The sequence below is a fragment of the Argopecten irradians genome, chromosome 14 (genome assembly GCF_041381155.1).
Source record: "Argopecten irradians isolate NY chromosome 14, Ai_NY, whole genome shotgun sequence".
In the NCBI taxonomy this organism is placed as follows: Eukaryota; Metazoa; Mollusca; class Bivalvia; order Pectinida; family Pectinidae; genus Argopecten; species Argopecten irradians.
The window spans coordinates 17459136-17479602 of record NC_091147.1 but is presented as its reverse complement, the minus strand read 5'-3'; the positions used below and the strand labels follow the sequence as shown (position 1 = coordinate 17479602).

Here is a 20467-nt window from a genome sequence, read left to right as displayed (position 1 = left end):
CGTGTATAGTATTTATTGTACTTAATTAAAATGGGCAATAATTTATATTTTAACAGGTGAAAACTCCTACTTACAAGCAGACAGACAAAATAACCACCAAGATGACGCTAACAATTGACATTCCAGCGGGCAAAATGTTCGCCGTCAAACCTTCCAAAGATATCCTCGACTCCAGCAGTCTTATTACACATGACAGGAGTAAGTTATTGTGGCAATTTATAGAGTCCATGGCGATTTATTGAGTCCATGTCAAATTGTTTCTATCAAAACACCTTCGGACTTTAAATTACAGTAATTACGGCATAAGAATGTACAGAAAAGCTGTCAAAAACTGCCAAGTCAAATATTCAATTTACAAGACGAAAATTTTAGTTATGAATTTTAAAGATATTACATGTACCATATACCAGCTGATTTTAGATATTTCCAAAATCTGATTAAAATTACTGAAATGTTATTGAATTTGTGTTTTATCTGCTGATTTGAATACTTTTAAACAGTTGTACAGTTAGTGAAGAGTTCGTCAGACAACTGTCGTTTGGACCTTATTTACGACACAAAGAAGAAAATGACTTACATCTTCAACAGTGCCCTGGTCCGCGAGAACTTCTGTCATCATATTTTACACATGAAAAACATGCATTCCAAGGATGTCGACGTGGACCAGATCTCAATCTTTATAGGAACATGGAACATGGGTAAATTTTACTCTTCTGACATATCTGATCTAAAAACAAAATGTTTCTGGATCTTTATTAACATTCTAATTTTCATACAAAAATGCTTCTTTGTTGTCAAGTTTAAAAAAGACAATGATTTTGTAATTATGACAAAATAAATACTATCTGGCCCAGATTTCTCGAAACAAAACTTAAGAAAAAACTGACTTAAGTCAAAATTGTTCATATAAGTTATACAAGGAAAAAAAATAGATTTTTAAGAAATCAGAGAAGAGTTGTACATTGCAACTACATTTGTATCGTGCTAATAATCTCTACCCTAACAGGTGACAGCCAGCCCCTAAGTTCCATCGCCCCATGGCTTCGCTGTAAGGGCTGCAGTAAAGCTAACGATTCACAGGTATTGGATATGATCCCACATGACCTGTATGTGATCGGTACACAGGAGAGTGCTCAAACAGAGAAAGACTGGGTCAACTTCCTCAAGAAAAACATCAAAAATAACTTCATGGTGGAAGTAGAAGTGGTGAGAATCTTTATTGAAATTTGGAATTATCTCCCCCGGTCACAGTGAGATCAGGAATTACCTCCCCTGGTCACATTGAGATCAAGAATTATCTCTGCTGGTCACAATTATAATGAATTAGCACAAATTTATTCCATTTCAAATACGAGTTATGTTAATTTGAAAACGAAAACTTGCAAGATATAAGAATAATCCATTCCTGTCAACGTTTTAACCATTTTAAAAACAGACATGAAAATTATAAAACAATTTATATTGATGTTGAGCGAAGCCTTATTGTTTACCAGTTAATTGGAAAAATCTGAAAATAAAACATGCTTTAAACTAAAAAAAAATTCTGTAATAAAAAGTTGTTTATTTTCCTGACCAGGTAGAAGTATGTACGTTATGGGGTATACGACTTGTTATACTGTTAAAGAAAGAACTGATGCACAACATTAACAGAGTTCAAAGGTCAACTGTAAGGACTGGGATCGCAAATGCTCTAGGTAAAGAAATTCACTTCTTTCTTCATATATATATATATATTAAAGAAGCATTTTCTCATTTCACAACCACTTTAGTTGTTTACATTAATAGCCAAATAAAAACAGGAAAAGAAATTCACCTTTCCCTTCTTAAGAAGCACCTTCTAACTCAACTGATTTTCAACGAAAAGACAAATAAGCATTGCATATTCTTTTAACTCCATTTGATTTTTAATGAACGCCAAATAGTCCCTTTCATCATAGATTGATTTTAACTACAATTCTAAACTGCTATAAAATGATCTGTATTGTTCAGGAAACAAAGGTGGTGTGGGGATCTCATTTTACTTCAGAGGAACGTCGTTTTGTTTTGTCAATACTCACCTGACATCAGGAGATGAACGCAACACCAGGTAAGTCACAGGGTTAAGGTCAAGTGTTAGGGTCATAGTCACGTGTCATAAGTGGTGCCAAAATTATTTGATCTGAAGAACAGTATTTCAGTGAAAACAACTTCTGCTGGGTCCAGAATAATTGAACTATTGAAAAGACCTATTGTTAAATTTGATTTTCAGTTTTGAGAAATGATTCTGTTAAAACTTGATGCGTAATCAGATTTAGTGCTAATCCATATGAGAATGTCATACAGCTATATAGCCTTCGTTTTGGGCCGCGGCGGCCTAGTGGTTAAGATGTCATGACATATTACAACAGGCCCTCCACCTCTGGGATTTGGGTTTGAATCCCATATCGGGCAATTGTCAGGTACTAACCGCTGGTCGGTGGTTTTTCTCCGGGTACTCGGGCTTTCCTCCACCAAATAACCTGGCATGACCCTGGCTGTAAATAGAGGGTTAAACTAATGAAAAATATGCAGTCTTCATTATTACATATATGTAGACTGTAAAACATTTTATTTTCGCATGCGATTAAATTTCATCTTACATCGGCGATTAAAATCTATGAAAATTAATCACAACAAAAAAATCATCTGCATGTAAAACATGGTGTTTTGATTGTGAATCAGGAAATAAAATTGCTGTGAAATCTGCCAGAAACTAAATACATGCTTATGTTGCAGGCGTAACCAGAATTTTAAGGACATTATCAAAGGTTTGTCTCTCGGCCAGAAACACCTCGGACTGACAGACATCACAAACCAGTTCCATCACCTGTTCTGGCTCGGGGATCTGAATTACCGCGTGGAGGAGGATGTACAGGTAATTACAAACCAAACAATTATACACAAGGAACTGTATAGAAACTTCATGTTTTCATCCTGCATTGTCGATGGATTTGTTACATGTACTTTAACCCACCTAAAATGGAATCGAGATCATAACTCTTTTGAATAATGTTTTAACAAAACAGTAAGAAAAAAATACACTGTGAGAAATACTGTTAGATAGAAGTTCACCCAGATGTACTTGTAATTATAGAATCAATATTTTACCCTGAAATTCATCTTGCCAGGTCCTATTGCGGAAAGTAGAGGAAAATGACCTAAAGAGTTTACTGGCCAAAGACCAGCTACGTAGATCACAGAAGGAACACAAGGGATTCAATGGCTTCCGTAAGTCTTTAGTCTTGATTTATGTAACATCCTTTTAACAGCCAGGGTTATTAAGAACATGCTAGGTTTTAGTTTGAAGTAAAACCACAGTATCCAGAGAAAAACCTTAAGTGTTTTGACATATTGCCACTAGCAATCCTTCACCAAGTTACATGTTCGAAAACCATGGTGGGTAATTTCCAGGTACTGACTAAGATTTGTGATTTTTCCTAAACTCAGCACAACCCTAAACCTAACAAGTTACTTGGACATAAAATGGTGTGAAAATGAAATGAATTAAACTACAAAATATTAACGTACAACAGAGAAATTCCTTTTAAATTTTCACCAGATTGGTATTTTAAGAAAAATAGTTTTGATAAAAAACAAGAAACTTCTATAATTTTAGAGGAGGCTGAGATTTCCTTCAAACCAACCTACAGACTTCCAAGGAGTGAGAGAAAGTGGAGCTACGACTGGAAGAAAGTAAAAAAGACTGGGGTAAGTCAGTAAACGAAAACGGATTCACATTTTGTGAATGAAACAAATATATTCAGTAACCGAACATGAATTCACATTTTGGTAATGAAACAATGAAACAAATATATCAATAACCTAACAATATTGATAATGTAACAAAAGTCTTACGAAGTACTGGTTGGTGTGACTGGGGTTTGATGATATATCATCATGTTTATTTATAGGTACGGATTAACACCCCGTCCTGGTGTGATCGCGTGTTGTGGAGATCCTACCCCGGGACGTATGTAAAGAACCTCGCTTATGGTATGCATCAGTTTATAAACATAAGTGAATTGATACTTCTTTATCCATATTACTCTCCCCACTGTTCTGTTACTAACGTATTTTCCAGAGTATAAGTCGCGACTTTTTTCACTGAAAATCGGTAGTGTGACTTATACACAAGTGCAACTTATCCATGGACGAAAACCAAAATCTGGCTATGTTTTTGCATGATTACATCAAGTTTTTCTCGCCGGGTTAGTTAAGTAATATATGGAAAAAAATTGATGTAAAAGTGATTAAAAGATGCATGTTATCATTTCCTGCTATCTCCTCTACTTCTCTACATCCCCTTCACTCCTATCTCTTGTCTAAATCTCTTACCTAAGTTCAGATAGAACTGAATCAGCACTTGCACATTTTGTTAGGAACTTAATCTACAATCCTGTTTCTTTTTCAGGTTGTGCAGACAGTGTCCTAGGCAGTGACCATCGTCCAGTGTTTGCCTCGTTTAACACTGGCATTGCCTCTGACTTTGTGATGAATCGTGACTCCCTGGCGGAAGAATCCCCTACCAAGATCGTGTTCCAACAGATTGAGGCCGAGGTGAACTTAGGCTTCACATACTAATTATTACTATATATATATGTTTTAAATTTGCGACTTTATTTTTGCCTGTACAGGATATATATTTGTGAAAGATAAATTTCACAGTTCACTGATCTCCTATCTTCAATATGATACTAATGTTCTTACATTCATTGATGAATTTTGATATCTGTATTTTCGCTGAAAATCGGGAGTGTGGCCTATATTCCAGTGTGACTAATATGTGGAAAAATCTAAATCAGACAACATCTTTTTACCAAAAAAGTCGTAACTAACATGTGAAAGTTATAGTTTTTCTCACCAGCGCCAGTTTAGCTTAGTCTTACATTGAAATTATTATGGAAGAAGTATAAATGATATGATATGAATTTCACTGGTGTTGAGAATTCACTGATTTCAGTAAAGTCTAAGTTTATATTCCACTTTATTGTGTTACTATTTACAGCTAATTACCTACTGCAGACAAACATTCCAGTTAGAATTCCAGTCCACCTGTCTACCAGGTACGTGGTTCAAGTCTGTAAGATACCAACATACCATTTAGAGATTGTTTCTAATTTAAAAGCTTATTTGAAAAGGGCCAAATACCATTTAAAGAATATTTCTATTTGTTCAAAACTTAATTAAAAAGGTGCTAATATAATTGTATAATAATATATAGATTTATATGCTGAAAAGGTACAAGGGAAAATAAAACGAATTCAAGAAGAGTATTTTTTAATGCAGGTATTAACAAATCTTTTTATTTCAAACATGGTTATTAGCTCACCTGGCCCGAAGGGCCGGTGAGCTTATGTCATGGCGCGGCGTCCGTCCGTCCGTCCGTCCGTCCGTCCGTCCGTCCGTCGTCCGTCTGTCCGTCAACATTTCCTTTAAATCGCTACTTGTCATAGAGTTCTGCATGGATTTTAACCAAATTTGGCCAGAAACATCCTTGGGGGGAGGGGAACAGAACTTGTATAAATTTTGGCTCTGACCCCCCGGGGACATTTTTGTACCAGGTTCGTTTCCGGAGCATAACTCTAAAACCAGAAGAGATATTTCCACGAAACTTCATAGACACATTTGTCTTATGGTCTAGTTGTGCCTTTTGCTATTTTAAAGTTTTCACTTTTTGTACTTTTTTCTGTAACCATGGAAACATTGCTGAAAATGGCAGATTTTTGTGTAAGAATCGTTTCCGGAGCACAACTCTAAAACCAGCAGAGATATTTCCATGAAACTTCATAGACACATTGTTCTTATGGTCTAGTAGTGCCTTTTGCTATTTTTAGGTTTTCACTTTTTGTGCTTTTTTCTGTAACCATAGAAACATTGCTGAAAATATCATATTTTTGTAGTAGGTTCATTTCCGGAGAGCATAACTCTAAAACCAGCAGAGATATTTCCACGAAACTTCATAGACACTTTCTTTTTATGGTCTAGTAGTACCTTTTGCTATTTTCATTTTTTGCACTTTTTCCGTTACCATGGAAACATTGCTGAAAATATCATGGTAAATGGTAAATGTTACTTTGCAAAACTCCACCCATCTTTGTGTATATAGTCTAATATAAATTAATGTCAAGGCTGTATACCTGATTCAACAATTGCAGCCCCACTCTACTTGAATTATACTCCATCTTTCTTTAGCTCAACTTCCTTTTTCCTGTTTTTTTTTCATACACATAAGTCTCTACAATCAAACTTACTTCAGCTTTGATATCTCCATTGGCGGGGGATCTGAATGACTATGTCCTTGTCTAAAGATATGCACAATGCCATATAAAGTGAAACCTGTCTATAAAGACCACCCATGGGACAGAGGGAAAATATTCTCCCATCATTCACTGATTTGTCAACAGTTTAAGCAGTAAGAGATTTCTTTGTCAACCCCTAGGGCATGACTGTATAACTGCACACATTGTCAATAACATCATCAATATTGACATGTAGTGGAAGCAACCATGTTTATGTCATGGTGAGAATGCTTCTTTTTTGGCTGCCCTTTTTAATTTTTTTTATTTTTTATTTGCAGAAGTTGTAACGAGTAAACCTAACAGTCGATTTAAAGACTGTGCTCAGGGATACACCTGTCCGTTCTGGGGGAAACAGGAGATACCTACTGTATGTACATCACAGACAATCGATCAGTTGTGTTAGAATCTAATTCACCAGTCATTTATTAATAACTGAGGTCATTTACTGTAAAGTTAATCATTTGATAACTAACCTTAGTTAACATCATTTAATTGATTTTATGAATTTTTTCTAACTTTCCATATACAGGGGTAAAGATATTTTTCTTAATAACTATCAGTACATGCTCATTGACATTCAGATATTCATTGATTCAATCAGATGTTCTGTATCTGGGGTATAAGTTTTATGAGGAACAATTCCTTAGCCAATATTTTGTTACTCAGTATGCTACCCCAGTCAATACTAGCCACAATATACCGCTCGGCTAGAGAGAACTTCTCCCTGCACCAAGTGTGTGTTACAAGGATAATAATGATCAAAATTTCTTACTAAAATACGTATTATATTATAGCCTTTTCCCTCGAGAACAGTTCTCCTATAGTGTTATGTGGCGAGGTATAGTCCCTGTGTCGAAGACGAGGGGACAATACCTCGCCAGACAACACTATAGGAGAACTGTTCCCAAGGGAAAGGGCCATAATAGATTTAGTACGTCACATGGCATTCATTATGACGTCATATATATGTTCGCATAGTTGCTCTTTGTGGAATATACTTTGGTATAGTTCCCGTGGTCAGGTATAGTCAAGAAGGACAAGGAACTGTCGCAAAATAGACCATGGCTGTTATACAATGGCATAATTAGTAATTATCATGTGATGTACTAAATGTAGATATTGTCTAGATTGTGTGAAGATATTATAATAATTAATATATTTTTTGTTAAGTAGATATTGTCTAGATAGTGTGTAGGTATTATAATAATCATGACTTTTTTGTTATGTAGATATTGTCTAGATAATGTGTAGGTATTATAATAATCATGACTTTTTTGTTATGTAGATATTGTCTAGATAATGTGTAGGTATTATGATAATCATGACTTTTTTGTTATGTAGATATTGTCTAGATAGTGTGTAGGTATTATGATAATCATGACTTTTTTGGTTATGTAGATGAAGCCTTTGTTTGGAGATGAGGATTTTCTCAAGGAACAACACATCCTGATATCTGTGAGGTCAAAATGTGGGGACAATGAATCTTATGGTAGGTTACTGAGAATATATTTCAGTCAAAGAATTTTATTGGACCACATAAAAAGTAAACAAGCATTTTCACTATCTTGTAAGATTTATTATCCAAGTGTTAAAGTTTTGATCTACTAACCATTCGACTTCTGGGCCATGGTAACTCATTAGTTAAGCCATTTAACATTCTACAGCTAGTCCTCCACCTCATGCGTACAGTGGCCAAGTGGTTAAGATACCTGGCCTTTTACCACAAGTTTGTTTGGTCAAGTGGTTATAGTTTTATATTCTAATGTGCTTCTTACCATTTATCCTCAACCTCTATGTTGGAACTTCTAAGCTTCCATTGAGACAATAAAGGTAGTAGTGATTAACTGTAAGGTTTTATTACAGGTGAATGTGTTGTGGAGATGAAAGGGAAATTTGACCTCATGCCTCAAGTCTTTGAGTTTGAACTTTTACACCAAGGGGAGGTAACTGGAAATCTAAGGTAAGTATTTGTGACATTTAAGTGATTTGTGACCTAAGGCAAAATTTTATTGTTGTTAGCAACATTTATTTTCATAATGAGGTAAATGTTGTGAATTAGCTATCAACTAAATGATGATTGATATTTATCATCAAAGATAACAAAAACTACCAAGATAAAGAAGTGACTTGATGTCATACATTTGTAATTTTGTTTGACAACTGTTTGTGGGGTTTACATTCGATGAAATGTTTTGCTGGCTTATAAACGATGATTATGATTATTTATTGTAGGGGCCAGCTTCAGGTGTTAACGGGTCCACTGGCTGTGGGACGCAAGAATTCAAAGAAGAGCTATGGTACGAGTTAAATTTTAGATACTGTAGCCTTTAAAGATGCTCCACCACTGACAAATAGTATTTTTCCTCAATAAAAAACAGCGACGGACCTTAATTAGCAGAGTTATGGCCCTTTGATTTAATTTTTTTTCTGCAATTACTCTAATAAATATTAACCGATTTTCTTCAAACTTGGAAACAAGGTCAAATGGGCTTGGCCAAGTTCGATTGCCACGGCATGTTTCAACCAAGGTTAAACCTAACCTCAATAATGTTTGCCTACAATATGTCCTGAAAGCGGGGGATGGAAATTCCACGAATTTGCTTGTTGATTGTGACATCATGTGCTTGCGATCGTAATGTCATACTTTTTAGGGGAAATGATGCCAGTTTCGCTCCCAAAATAATGATAGCACAATTGATACTTACCTGCAAGGGAGGTAACTAAGTAATATGAATATAATAAGTTCAGTGTTTGTAATATCCTTCACTCCCACCAAAGTATGACGTCACATTCACTAGATGGCTTGACCAATCATACTGTCTCAAAGTGATTTTAGATTCACAAGATTCCCAGTATTTAGATTCAAATATTCCTAATTTATCTTCTTTATCAAACAGAGCTCATCGCTTTAGATACTGAGTATCATGATCCGGAAATGTGGCATCCAGAATCGCCCAAAATGGAAAGGCGACATCGTTTATCGGGGCCGCCACCTCAGTTAGACACCGAACTCCCGGTGTATGAAGTGATTGATAACGACTTACCTAAAGGAATGAAGAGTCCTGGTGAACGACCTCCAGCTCTCCTACCACGTAGTATGACGGAGGAAAGTCAGGTACAGTTATGTCCCTTGGATTTTAGCCATGCTTACAAGATATTCACTTGAATGTTGTGTCAACTAGGCCCCTGCAGGCACCATAAAACTTTCTCAGACAATTTTTTTAGCTCACCTGGCCCGAAGGGCCGGTGAGCTTATGTCATGGCGCGGCGTCCGTCGTCCGTCCGTCCGTCCCGTCCGTCCGTCCGTCCGTCCGTCAACATTTCCTTTAAATCGCTACTAGTCATAGAGTTCTGCATGGATTGTAACCAAATTTGGCCACAAACATCCTTGGGGGAGGGGGAACAGAACTTGTATAAATTTTGGCTCTGTCCCCCCCGGGGCAGGAGGGGCGGGGCCCAATAGGGGAAATAGAGGTAAATCCTATAAATCGCTACTTGTCCTAGAGTTCTGCATGGATTGTAACCAAATTTGACCACAAACATCCTTGGGGGAGGGGAAACAGAACTTGTATAAATTTTGGCTCTGGTCCTCCAGGGGCAGGAGGGGCGGGGCCCAATAGGGGTAATAGAGGTAAATCCTTTAAATCGCTACTAGTCCTAGAGTTCTGCATGGATTGTAACCAAAATTAGCCACAAACATCCTTGGGGGAAGGGGAACAGAACTTGTGTAAATTTTGACTCTGGTCCCCCGGGGGCAGGAGGGGCGGGGCCCAATAGGGGAAATAGAGGTAAATCCTTTAAATCGCTACTAGTCATAGAGTTCTGAATGGAATGTTACCAAATTTGGCCACAAACATCCTTGGGGGAAGGGGAACAGAACTTGTATAAATTTTGGCTCTGGTCCCCCGGGGGCAGGAGGGGCGGGGCCCAATAGGGGTAATAGAGGTAAATCCTTTAAATCGCTACTAGTCATAGAGTTTTGAATGGAATGTAACCAAATTTGGCCACAAACATCCTTGGGGGAAGGGGAACAGAACTTGTATAAATTTTGGCTCTGGTCCCCCGGGGGCAGGAGGGGCGGGGCCCAATAGGGGTAATAGAGGTAAATCCTTTAAATCGCTACTAGTCATAGAGTTTTGAATGGAATGTAACCAAATTTGGCCACAAACATCCTTGGGGGAGGGGGAACAGACCTTGTATAAATTTTGGCTCTGACCCCCCGGGGGCAGGAGGGGCGGGGCCCAATAGGGGAAATAGAGGTAAATCCTTTAAATCTCTACTTGTCCTAGAGCTCTACATGAATTGTAACCAAATTTGGCCACAAACATCCTTGGGGGAAGGGGAACAGAACTTGTATAAATTTTGGCTCTGATCCCCCAGGGGCAGGAGGGGCGGGGCCCAATAGGGGAAATAGAGGTAAATCCTTTAAATCGCTACTAGTCATAGAGTTCTGAATGGAATGTAAACAAATTTGGCCACAAACATCCTTTGGGGAAGGGGAACAGAACTTGTATAAATTTTGGCTCTGGTCCCCCGGGGGCAGGAGGGGCGGGGCCCAATAGGGGTAATAGAGGTAAATCCTTTAAATCGCTACTAGTCATAGAGTTCTGAATGGATTGTAACCAAATTTGGCCACAAACATCCTTGGGGGAGGGGGAACAGAACTTGTATAAATTTTGGCTCTGACCCCCTGGGGGCAGGAGGGGCGGGGCCCAATAGGGGAAATAGAGGTAAATCCTTTAAATCGCTACTAGTCATAGAGTTCGGCATGGATTGTAACCAAATTTGGCCACAATAATCCTTGGGGGAAGGGGAACAGAACTTGTATAAATTTTGACTATGGCCCACCGAGGGCAGGACGGGTGGGGCCCAATAGGGGAAATAGAGGTAAATCCTATAAATCACTTCTTGTCCTAGAGTTTTGCTTGGATTGTGACCAAATTTGGCCATAAACATCCTTGGGGGAAGGGGAACAGAACTTGTATAAATTTTGGCTCTGACCCCCTGGGGGCGGGAGGGGTGGGGCCCAATAGGGGATTTAGAGGTTAATATTAAAATTCCTTCAGAAAAGAAACAATGAACCTGTATTGAGAACATTACTTGGCATTACAAACCAGGTGAGCGATACAGGCCCCCTGGGCCTCTTGTTTTACTCATGTCTAATGTAAAATCATACACTTGAGTCAAATATCTGTCTGAGGGGTCTTCCCCGAACACCAACTCTGGGTAGGGTGGGGTGTTTTCATAGGGGTTAAGGTGTGTTGATAGGGAGTTATAGTCTATCTCAGAATTGTTCTCAGGTAAATCTCAGATAAATCAACTCACCAGGTAGGTGATCAGCAAATCAGTAACTGTTATTCTCAAGATGCTGCAGAATGGTGTATAAAACAGAGGCATACTTCAGAAAAAATCGTACTTGCCATGATATTTGAATATAACGTTAAATTATCAACTTGACTTGTATTTGTACACTTTCAAGCTTTATAAGTGTAAATATTTAATAGAAATACTATTCTAGATCATTCAATTTCATCATTTTCTTATACTTTTTATACTTTCTGATTTATTTTAGTTTTCTGATTTAGATTAATATACACTTTTTTAAAACATCTGTACTAGAATTGTTGAATTTACAGTTTATTATTGATCTATACTTGACTGTGTTTTTTTCAGTTTTCAAGGATGAGAATCCTCCTCTTTAATTCAGAGGATTTCGTCTGATTGGGCAATATTTAGGAGAAACAAATAATGTCAGATATGATCTAAAATATCATAAACTGACCCTTTTAAACACTTAGTGGAGGGATTTCTCTTATAAGTGAAGATGTTTCCTCCCTTTGTTGATAGGATCGATCACTTTTTTTCATCTATTTTCTGTGATATAAGCTTTTGATCGAGTAAGGCATTAAAACCAGAGACTTAGATATAATATCATATATATATTATACCGAAGTCTCTGTTAAAACTTAATGTATAAGTTGAAAAAAAATAATGGAATTAAAGGTAAACTGTATGATTGGTTTGAAGCCTACTTATCTGACAGAAAACAACTCGTATTCATAAACGAATATCAATTACCCGGTAATCTAATGAAAAACCGATAAATGCTTGAGTACCGCAAGGTTCAGTGCTTGGTCTTTTCTTTTCCTATTGTTTATAAATGACTTAACAGATAATGTAATATCTTGTATAAAAATATTTGCTGATGACACATCTCTATATTGATAATGATGATGACCTTTTACTGACAGTAATACATGCAGAGTTTTTGGATGATGATCTATCGTCAATTTCTTCATGGGCTGATCAAAAAAAAGAGCATGGTCGGATTACATCTTTAATATTTGTGAAAAAGTTTCATCAAGACAGAACTTATTACGAACATTGAAACATTAAACATTAAACATAGAATATACAGACATTATTTGGGATACCAGAACGGAACCATTGACTTGATGACATAAGCCGACTCATGATCAGCATCACAGCTGCTGCACCTTGCTTAAATTGGCAGGAACTATTTTGCATATCAATTCAATCAAAAATATTTTATTTTATATAAATCATACAAAATGAAATTGGGTAACAGGCAGTGCCTATATCAACCCTTTCCCTCTTCCACTAGTGTACAACATTTTATACAAATTAAACATTAACAAAACTGTAGTACACAGAACTGTATAATAGTTACAAACGCAATTCGTTATATAAACCTTACTGGAACAATATCTTACAGGAGAATTGGATGCATTATGTTCATTTAATTTTTAACTGTAAAGCGTATTGTGATTAAAGGACAACTTACATAATTGATAGAGTAACTGTTTTATGTGAACATTTTGAAAGTATGTCTTCTGATAATCAACTTATCTTTTTAATGAATTGTGATGTTTTACAAGTTAGTCTTTCTAAATATATCTTTTTAGCGATGAGGAGAACTTAACTATAACTTTAACTGATAATGTTGTTTTATTCACATATATTGTTCATAATTTTAGTACATTCGTGTCTCGTAAGCCAATTAACGGCTCGGCATTTTTACTAATGAAGAATATTTTTTTAATTGTAGATGTTGTGTAAAAATGTGTGACATTATTATGCATTATTATTATTTATTATGTATATTATCATAGGTATGAGTATAAAAATTACCTGGTTGAAAAGTTACCTGAGTTGGTGTTAGATTTTGAAACAGACTATAACTAAACTTCAAAGGGTTCCCTACATAAACACCTCCCTTTGTCTTTACCAGAGTTGGTGTTCGGGGAATTCGCCCTGTCTGAGTATAGTTTTGTGGTGCCGGGCTCTGGTCTTAGGTGTTTGTGTTATTCCAATTCCAAGACACAACCATTTATGCTTCAACAGAATAAATGTGCAGAAACACAGACTTTATGTCTTGTGTATTTGTAGAATTCCAGGTCTAAGACACAGCCGTACATGGGACAGGCGAGCCTCCAGACCAGACAAGTATTACCTGCCAGCTCGACCTTGATAGGGTCAGAAGGCACATCCCACACCAAACCACCAGATATTCCTCCGCCACCTCTACCTAAGAAAAGTTTGACATTAAACTATCAGGTATGTTGTTCCATGACAAATCAATGATTCAAAATATATCATATCATCCTTCCAGGGGTTTTTCTTTTGTCAGTGATAAAAGATTTTATGCAGAGATGATATTTTTGCGATTTCACAGGTCATCGTTATGACTGCGAAAATTTGATCTGCAAAATATTGAAAAATGGTTTACTCATATATGCCTTAAATGTCAGATAGTGAAAATTTTAAACCATTAAAATTTAATTTTCTTGTATTTACCTCAAATTGCAAAAATTTTGACCCTCATAAATGGCCACCAATATGATAATTACAATGAATCTGGTGTATTGTATTTGTTTTTGCACAAAAAAGTGATTACCACTAGAATATGTATGGGTATATTTACATTACTATATTTTCTGGATAAGTTGCAGCTGTGTATGAGTCGCAAAGGGCTTTTTTACGATTTTTTCGGTTTTCGTACATGTATAATTTGTACTGCATGGTAAATGAGTTGCACCTAAAAGTTAGGCTCATATGTACCCACGTAGTCGTAACCCTTTGTGTATAGCACGATCTTTAACAAAGTACGGTAATTATTACCGATCGATTAGAGTTACCTAAACTGCCTATAAACTTGTACTGTAAATAAATAACAATCAACACTCCCAATGTTATATAAATATCTTAAGTAAAAAATGGATTTGGTCATGTTCCTGTTCGTTGTTACTCTGTCATTACGTAAGCCTATTTTGTGTAAACAAACATGGCGGCCGTCCTAATTCACACTTACTCTCGCTTGTGTTTTAAATACATTTCTGTGTAAAGGGTTACTGTACTACTAACCATATAGATTGTACTATGATATTGACTATAAAATTTGACATGTTATTTTACAGGAGCATGCCATGAGGTACGACACACTGAAGCGACCAGCGAGTGTAACTGACTGGCTTCTAGGACTAAGTCTTCCTGAATACATCGAGAAATTCATCAAAAACGGATTTGATACCATGCACTTTGTAACCAACATAACTTCGGATGACCTACTGGAGATAGGAATAGACAACCCTTTACACCAAAAACGCATTATCAGCAGTCTTCGGGATATGAAGTGACATCATGTGATGCTCATTTGAGTCATGTGACTTTATACAAAATGGCTGCTTCTTTGAGTTCTCACTAAGATTAAAAGACATGATGATTAAATTAAGTTTATATTTGATTCTCTCTATTACATAATTAGGTTCTCCACCAGTTTATTTGTGATTTATTCTATTACATAATTAGGTTCTTGTGATTTATTCTCTCTATTACATGATTAGGTTCTCCACCAGTTTATTTGTGATTTATTCTCTCTATTACATAATTAGGTTCTCCACCAGTTTATTTGTGATTTATTCTATTACATAATTAGGTTCTTGTGATTTATTCTCTCTATTACATGATTAGGTTCTCCACCAGTTTATTTGTGATTTATTCTCTCTATTACATAATTAGGTTCTCCACCAGTTTATTTTATATTTGATTCTCTCTATTACATAATTAGGTTCTCCACCAGTTTATTTGTGATTTATTCTATTACATAATTAGGTTCTTGTGATTTATTCTCTCTATTACATGATTAGGTTCTCCACCAGTTTATTTGTGATTTATTCTCTCTATTACATAATTAGGTTCTCCACCAGTTTATTTGTGATTTAGTTATTTCATAGACAAAATATTGAAAACATAATTAGGTAGGTCTCCAGTTTATTTGTGATTTAGTTATTTCATAGACAAAATATTGAAAACCAACTTATTTTTGCAGCGACTTATTTTTGCATGTTTTCCTGCCAAATAACATTTACACAACAATATAATTCCACAATTTGGATTATAATGGATCTTCTGTACCAGTTCATGCAGATTTTTCGGTTATTCTAGATACCCCAAAAAAAAGGCAAACTTTAATTTTACTTGATGAATTTTTTTACAATATCGATGACATATTGCTTTGTGTCACTAGACGGGCCAGTTATGTGGTAAACATGATTAGTACAGGTTTGTAATTTTACACTAAGTACAAAGAGTCAAAAGGTATCCACTAAATATGTATTTACTGTTTTTTGAATTTGGACTTGATGCTATAGCAAATAGAAGTTAAGAGGTGTTGTTACATTCATGAGAATTTCTTAATTTCATAAATTATCTAAATAATATTGGTATGTACCACATGCATTTGTTATTGGTGAACATGTTATGTACAGTGTGCACATAAATATATACACAGTATAAAAATTCAGCCTTAATATTTGTGTTCAATTTATAGGGTAGATATGTTCTTGGTTTAAAATATCAGTGAAGAAACATGTTCATCTTCTCTCATGAAAAATGATGTTGAAACATTACTTTAATACTTCACTTTTGTTACTTTACATTTCATGTTTGATATCTAAAAATGTGTAAAATCGGTTTAATGGCCTAATCTTCTATATGAATCTATTATTTGAAACTTCAAACACATACCACAGGCGTCTACATCTGGTTTTGGAAAAATAAAATATCCTACGCCTACTAGTAGCGGTAAGTTATTATATTTTTATCAAACCAGAAGCAGACGCCTGTGCACACACCATTCATTCTTTTTATACATTGATAATAATGTATAAAAGCTTCTTATCTTCTCCAACCTAGCTCATGGAGAATAACAATTATCAATTAAATACATTCCTCATAGATAAAGGCTGTTTACTCAATTAATACTCTATTTAACTTTCAATTTTTTCTGGGATAAACAGTGTGGAAAAAGATGTGATAATTCTCCTGTGCTAGTATATCATGCTGTCTTGTAGATCCAAATGGATGAATCCAGTGAACCAAGATTGTTATTTTAATGCTGGAAACCTCTATCTGAATGATTTTTTACTTCAAACTTCGTTATATGTCACTTACCATCTCTACACCCCTGGACTATCTCATAATAAAACTGAAGGCAGCGCAGGGGATAAATCTGAACCAATCACAGGCATGCAAACATTTTCTCTGAAGACTACAGAGAGAGTGACGCCCTACTTCAAAGCCACACAGTCAACCACAGTGTACCATTATCAGCTCTTTTGATGTGCATCAAATGACTAAATTACCTGTTATATTCTGTTGCCTCCAAATTTACTTTGAGATAGTTCAGGGGTGTAGAGATAGGAACTCCTGGAGTATTGAGGATGGTCCAGGGGTGTAGAGATCGTAAGTGATAGGAACCCCTGGAGTATCGAGGATGCTGTCTCTTTAGCTCAGATTACACAATAGTTACCAGGGGTGTAGAGATCGTAAGTGATAGGAACCCCTGGAGTATCGAGGATGCTATCTCTTTAGCTCAGATTACACAATAGTTACCAGGGGTGTAGAGATCGTAAGTGATAGGAACCCCTGGAGTATCGAGGATGCTATCTCTTTAGCTCAGATTACACAATAGTTACCAGGGTGTCCATGACAGTACTGTATAGTATCATATAGTGGGGAGTTAACTGATATGCTCTTCATCAACATGTCTCGTTTAACATCAAACTTTTACATTAAGTTACATGACAAGATCATCTCTAAAGGCACTCAAATTATTTCAAACATGTAAAAACTTATTTTCATTGTTTTATGTCATTTGTTCAAAGTTGGCTCTGTGAAATTAAGATACTTGAAGTAATGTACAATTTTCATGTAAGTTGATTCAAGAAAGGTATAATGAATATTAATTATCAATCTTCTTGAATGTGTTGAAGATTCTGTAAAGTCATTTTAATATGATTGTTAATGATGTGAATGTGATTATTGAAGGTACTATTGAATATTTTGAGAGATTTAATGTATTTCTTACAGTTAACGGTGAAATGTTGACGTCCTTTATGCTAAACATGCAGTGCTATTGCTAGTAAATCATTTTACATATTGCTGTATGTGTTCTATTTTGATAACTTTATTATACATACATTTATTTTATTATTTCTTGTGCTATGTAATATGATATTGCCGCGGTGCTTTTTGCTATTCAACATAGTGCAAACATGGAATGAATTTGTGGAATTCCAGTTCAAAATTTTGCTGCAATTCTGCCGACAAAGTATGATTAAATGATATGACGTACTGGTTGGTCATACAAAAAGTATTTTTAATTACGGTAAACCTCCAGTTAATTCAAATTTGCAGATTTTTTTTAATTCCTCCATAAACCCTTTGGTCTTACTGATGGAAATCATTATTCAAATCGCCCACAAAAATACCCATGTTTACACTATACAATGCAGTGTTCATTGAACTGTAGCATGCTTAACATTGATAGATATTTAATGATAAATTCACAAACTCTCTAGTATTCCTTAATTCAGATAATTTCATGAATTGATTGGAAAGATTATAAAAGAATTTATGGCAGTCTAAACAATGAGTAAAGGGTAGTCAGTTTGATTTTCATTTAGTCCCACAAAGGCCATGTAGGTAGTAGAATGTAGATGTAGTACAATCATTGGAAATGTTAAGAATGTCCGAGTGACATGTTAGTGTTGATAAATATGACTAGGATTGTTTTTATTTTACTTTATAATACTGCTTTTTTGTCTGAAAATCTATTTTCAAATCCTTAAAAGAACTATTTTTGTTTGAAATGATTTTAGTCACCTTGGTCTGATTATGGTAAATACAATTCATGTTTTATTTACCTGACCTTGTGACCTTGTTTACTGACCTTGTAATGACCTTTGTTTACCTGACCTTGTGACCTTCAGTGGATCACACATTTAATGTATGATGAAATTCATCAACCGTTGTTTCCACAGTTATGTGGGATTTATAATTGTTCAAGGATGAGATTGTGAAATATTGATTTGTTTTAATGCTCTAATGGAGGGATATAATGTTATACGCTACCAGTCATTTTTTACATCAAATTACGATGGAGTGATCTCCCATAAGACGTAATAAAATGCTATTAAAATGACACCATTTTCTGGTCAGGGTTTGACATCAAATATATATAAATCACTATGGATTATCTATCAAAAGTTAATATTTCATGATAAAGACAGATCTTTAACCATCTTTTTTATTGTGTTCTAATTTCTGGTAGCATATAGCCTTAAACTTGTCCTAACAATTCTTTTACTTTTTTCTTTTTTCATTTTTGTTTTCTTTTTTAAACCTAATGCCATGCGCTGCCATATCCTGAAAATAAGTTGATACCTTTATAAGTGAACTTTACAATTATACAGTAATAAATATGCACAGTACAAGTAATCTTTTTTAGTTATCTCCCCTTGCAAGGGAACATATTGATTGTTATATCATATTTGTGAGCACAACATCATATTATGCAGAGAAAACGATGTCATTTTCAAACATAGATGCATCAGGATAAAGATTAGGTTGATAATGTATCAGACATACAACTGATCTTTTGAGTTATTCATTCATTGTGTTAGATATAATCCCCAAACACCACAGAATATACTCTATAATTCATAATCCTAAACAGAAATCCATGGTCAAAGGAAACAATGATGTTTTTGGGGGTTTTTTTTGTTCTTCTTTACCTCTTTCATTTACACTTACCAGTACTTAGTTATATATCTTTATGAATAATCTTCATCAATGTAATAAATTATTTTTGCTCAATTGGTAGTTGAATTTCTTTTTATTCTACTAGATTTTACATTACTGTAGGGTGATTTTAACATTTTCTTGTTTGTAGAAATGCTCAGTTACAAAGTTAAGAGGAAAGTAAGATAGACCAGCTGTTAATGTGATATTATTAGACAAAGAGTCCCTATTTTTGTCCCGGTTTTTATATCAACAAACTATCTGGTAAATATAGTAACATTTCATACTGTAAACCTAGTTTATTTTACAGGTAAAAATTTTGCAATTTTTATTTAAAGATGCTCCACTGCTGACAGAGCATAAATGATACTCATCGTTTGAACAATAATTGGGGTTTAACCGTGAATATGTATGTCTAATTAATGCAAAAAATAATATAAGATAATTTGTTTCGATTTTGGTGCATGAGCAATCAGTTCTTCATTCCATATAGGGTATAGTGTCAGGGAATTTTTTCGGGATGCAATTAATTATTTTTTATATTTGAAACTTTAATCAAAATTAGAAGCTCAAACTTTTCAATGGTGGAAATGGTGTAAAGTAAGTAACTTTTGTAACTGAAGAAAAATACCAAATCGTCTGCTGCTGTTTTTGATAGTGAAAAAATACCATTTGTCAGCGGTGGAGCATCTTTAAAATAGGAACATTCAGTTTTATCAAATTAAAATTTTGTTAATTTATAGGAACATTCAATTTTAACAAATTAAAATTTTGTAAACAGGAACATTCAATTTAACATAAAATTAACAAATATTTTATGACTAAAACAGTGCATATGAATTTTCTATTGACTTATTTTGCAGAGGATGTATTCATAGTAACAAATCATTACACGAAAATGTTAAAAATATCATCCTCGCATAAAATCTGCCTATACAGTGTCTAAATTATCCAATGTCATGACTATTCGTTTTTGTGTTGTAATCAAACTTTCAGGGTACCATTGAGGTTTAAAAGCAAGAGAATATGTATGTTTTATATATAAA

General features: G+C 35.0%; 1 protein-coding gene across 6 annotated transcripts in view; it reads left to right on the top strand.

Annotated features, from left to right (window-relative positions):
- The window catches only part of LOC138307275 (phosphatidylinositol 3,4,5-trisphosphate 5-phosphatase 2-like), a 63101-nt gene extending 47513 nt beyond the window's left edge, over positions 1-15588 (top strand). For 4 of the 6 annotated variants that reach the window (XM_069247927.1, XM_069247926.1, XM_069247928.1 and 1 more), the window contains exons 10-27: positions 57-198; positions 501-698; positions 1007-1206; positions 1577-1694; positions 1990-2086; positions 2755-2893; positions 3147-3246; positions 3635-3726; positions 3930-4011; positions 4430-4575; positions 5024-5081; positions 6596-6684; positions 7716-7806; positions 8181-8277; positions 8550-8614; positions 9215-9432; positions 13728-13895; positions 14756-15588. In XM_069247927.1, coding sequence (XP_069104028.1) covers positions 57-198; positions 501-698; positions 1007-1206; positions 1577-1694; positions 1990-2086; positions 2755-2893; positions 3147-3246; positions 3635-3726; positions 3930-4011; positions 4430-4575; positions 5024-5081; positions 6596-6684; positions 7716-7806; positions 8181-8277; positions 8550-8614; positions 9215-9432; positions 13728-13895; positions 14756-14974 — 2319 coding nt within the window. In that variant the 3' untranslated portion in view covers positions 14975-15588. The remainder of the gene's footprint in view (positions 1-56; positions 199-500; positions 699-1006; positions 1207-1576; positions 1695-1989; positions 2087-2754; positions 2894-3146; positions 3247-3634; positions 3727-3929; positions 4012-4429; positions 4576-5023; positions 5082-6595; positions 6685-7715; positions 7807-8180; positions 8278-8549; positions 8615-9214; positions 9433-13727; positions 13896-14755) is intronic. The other 2 variants (XR_011205959.1, XR_011205960.1) reach the window with 2 other exon arrangements.
- The last annotated feature ends 4879 nt before the right edge of the window (positions 15589-20467 follow it).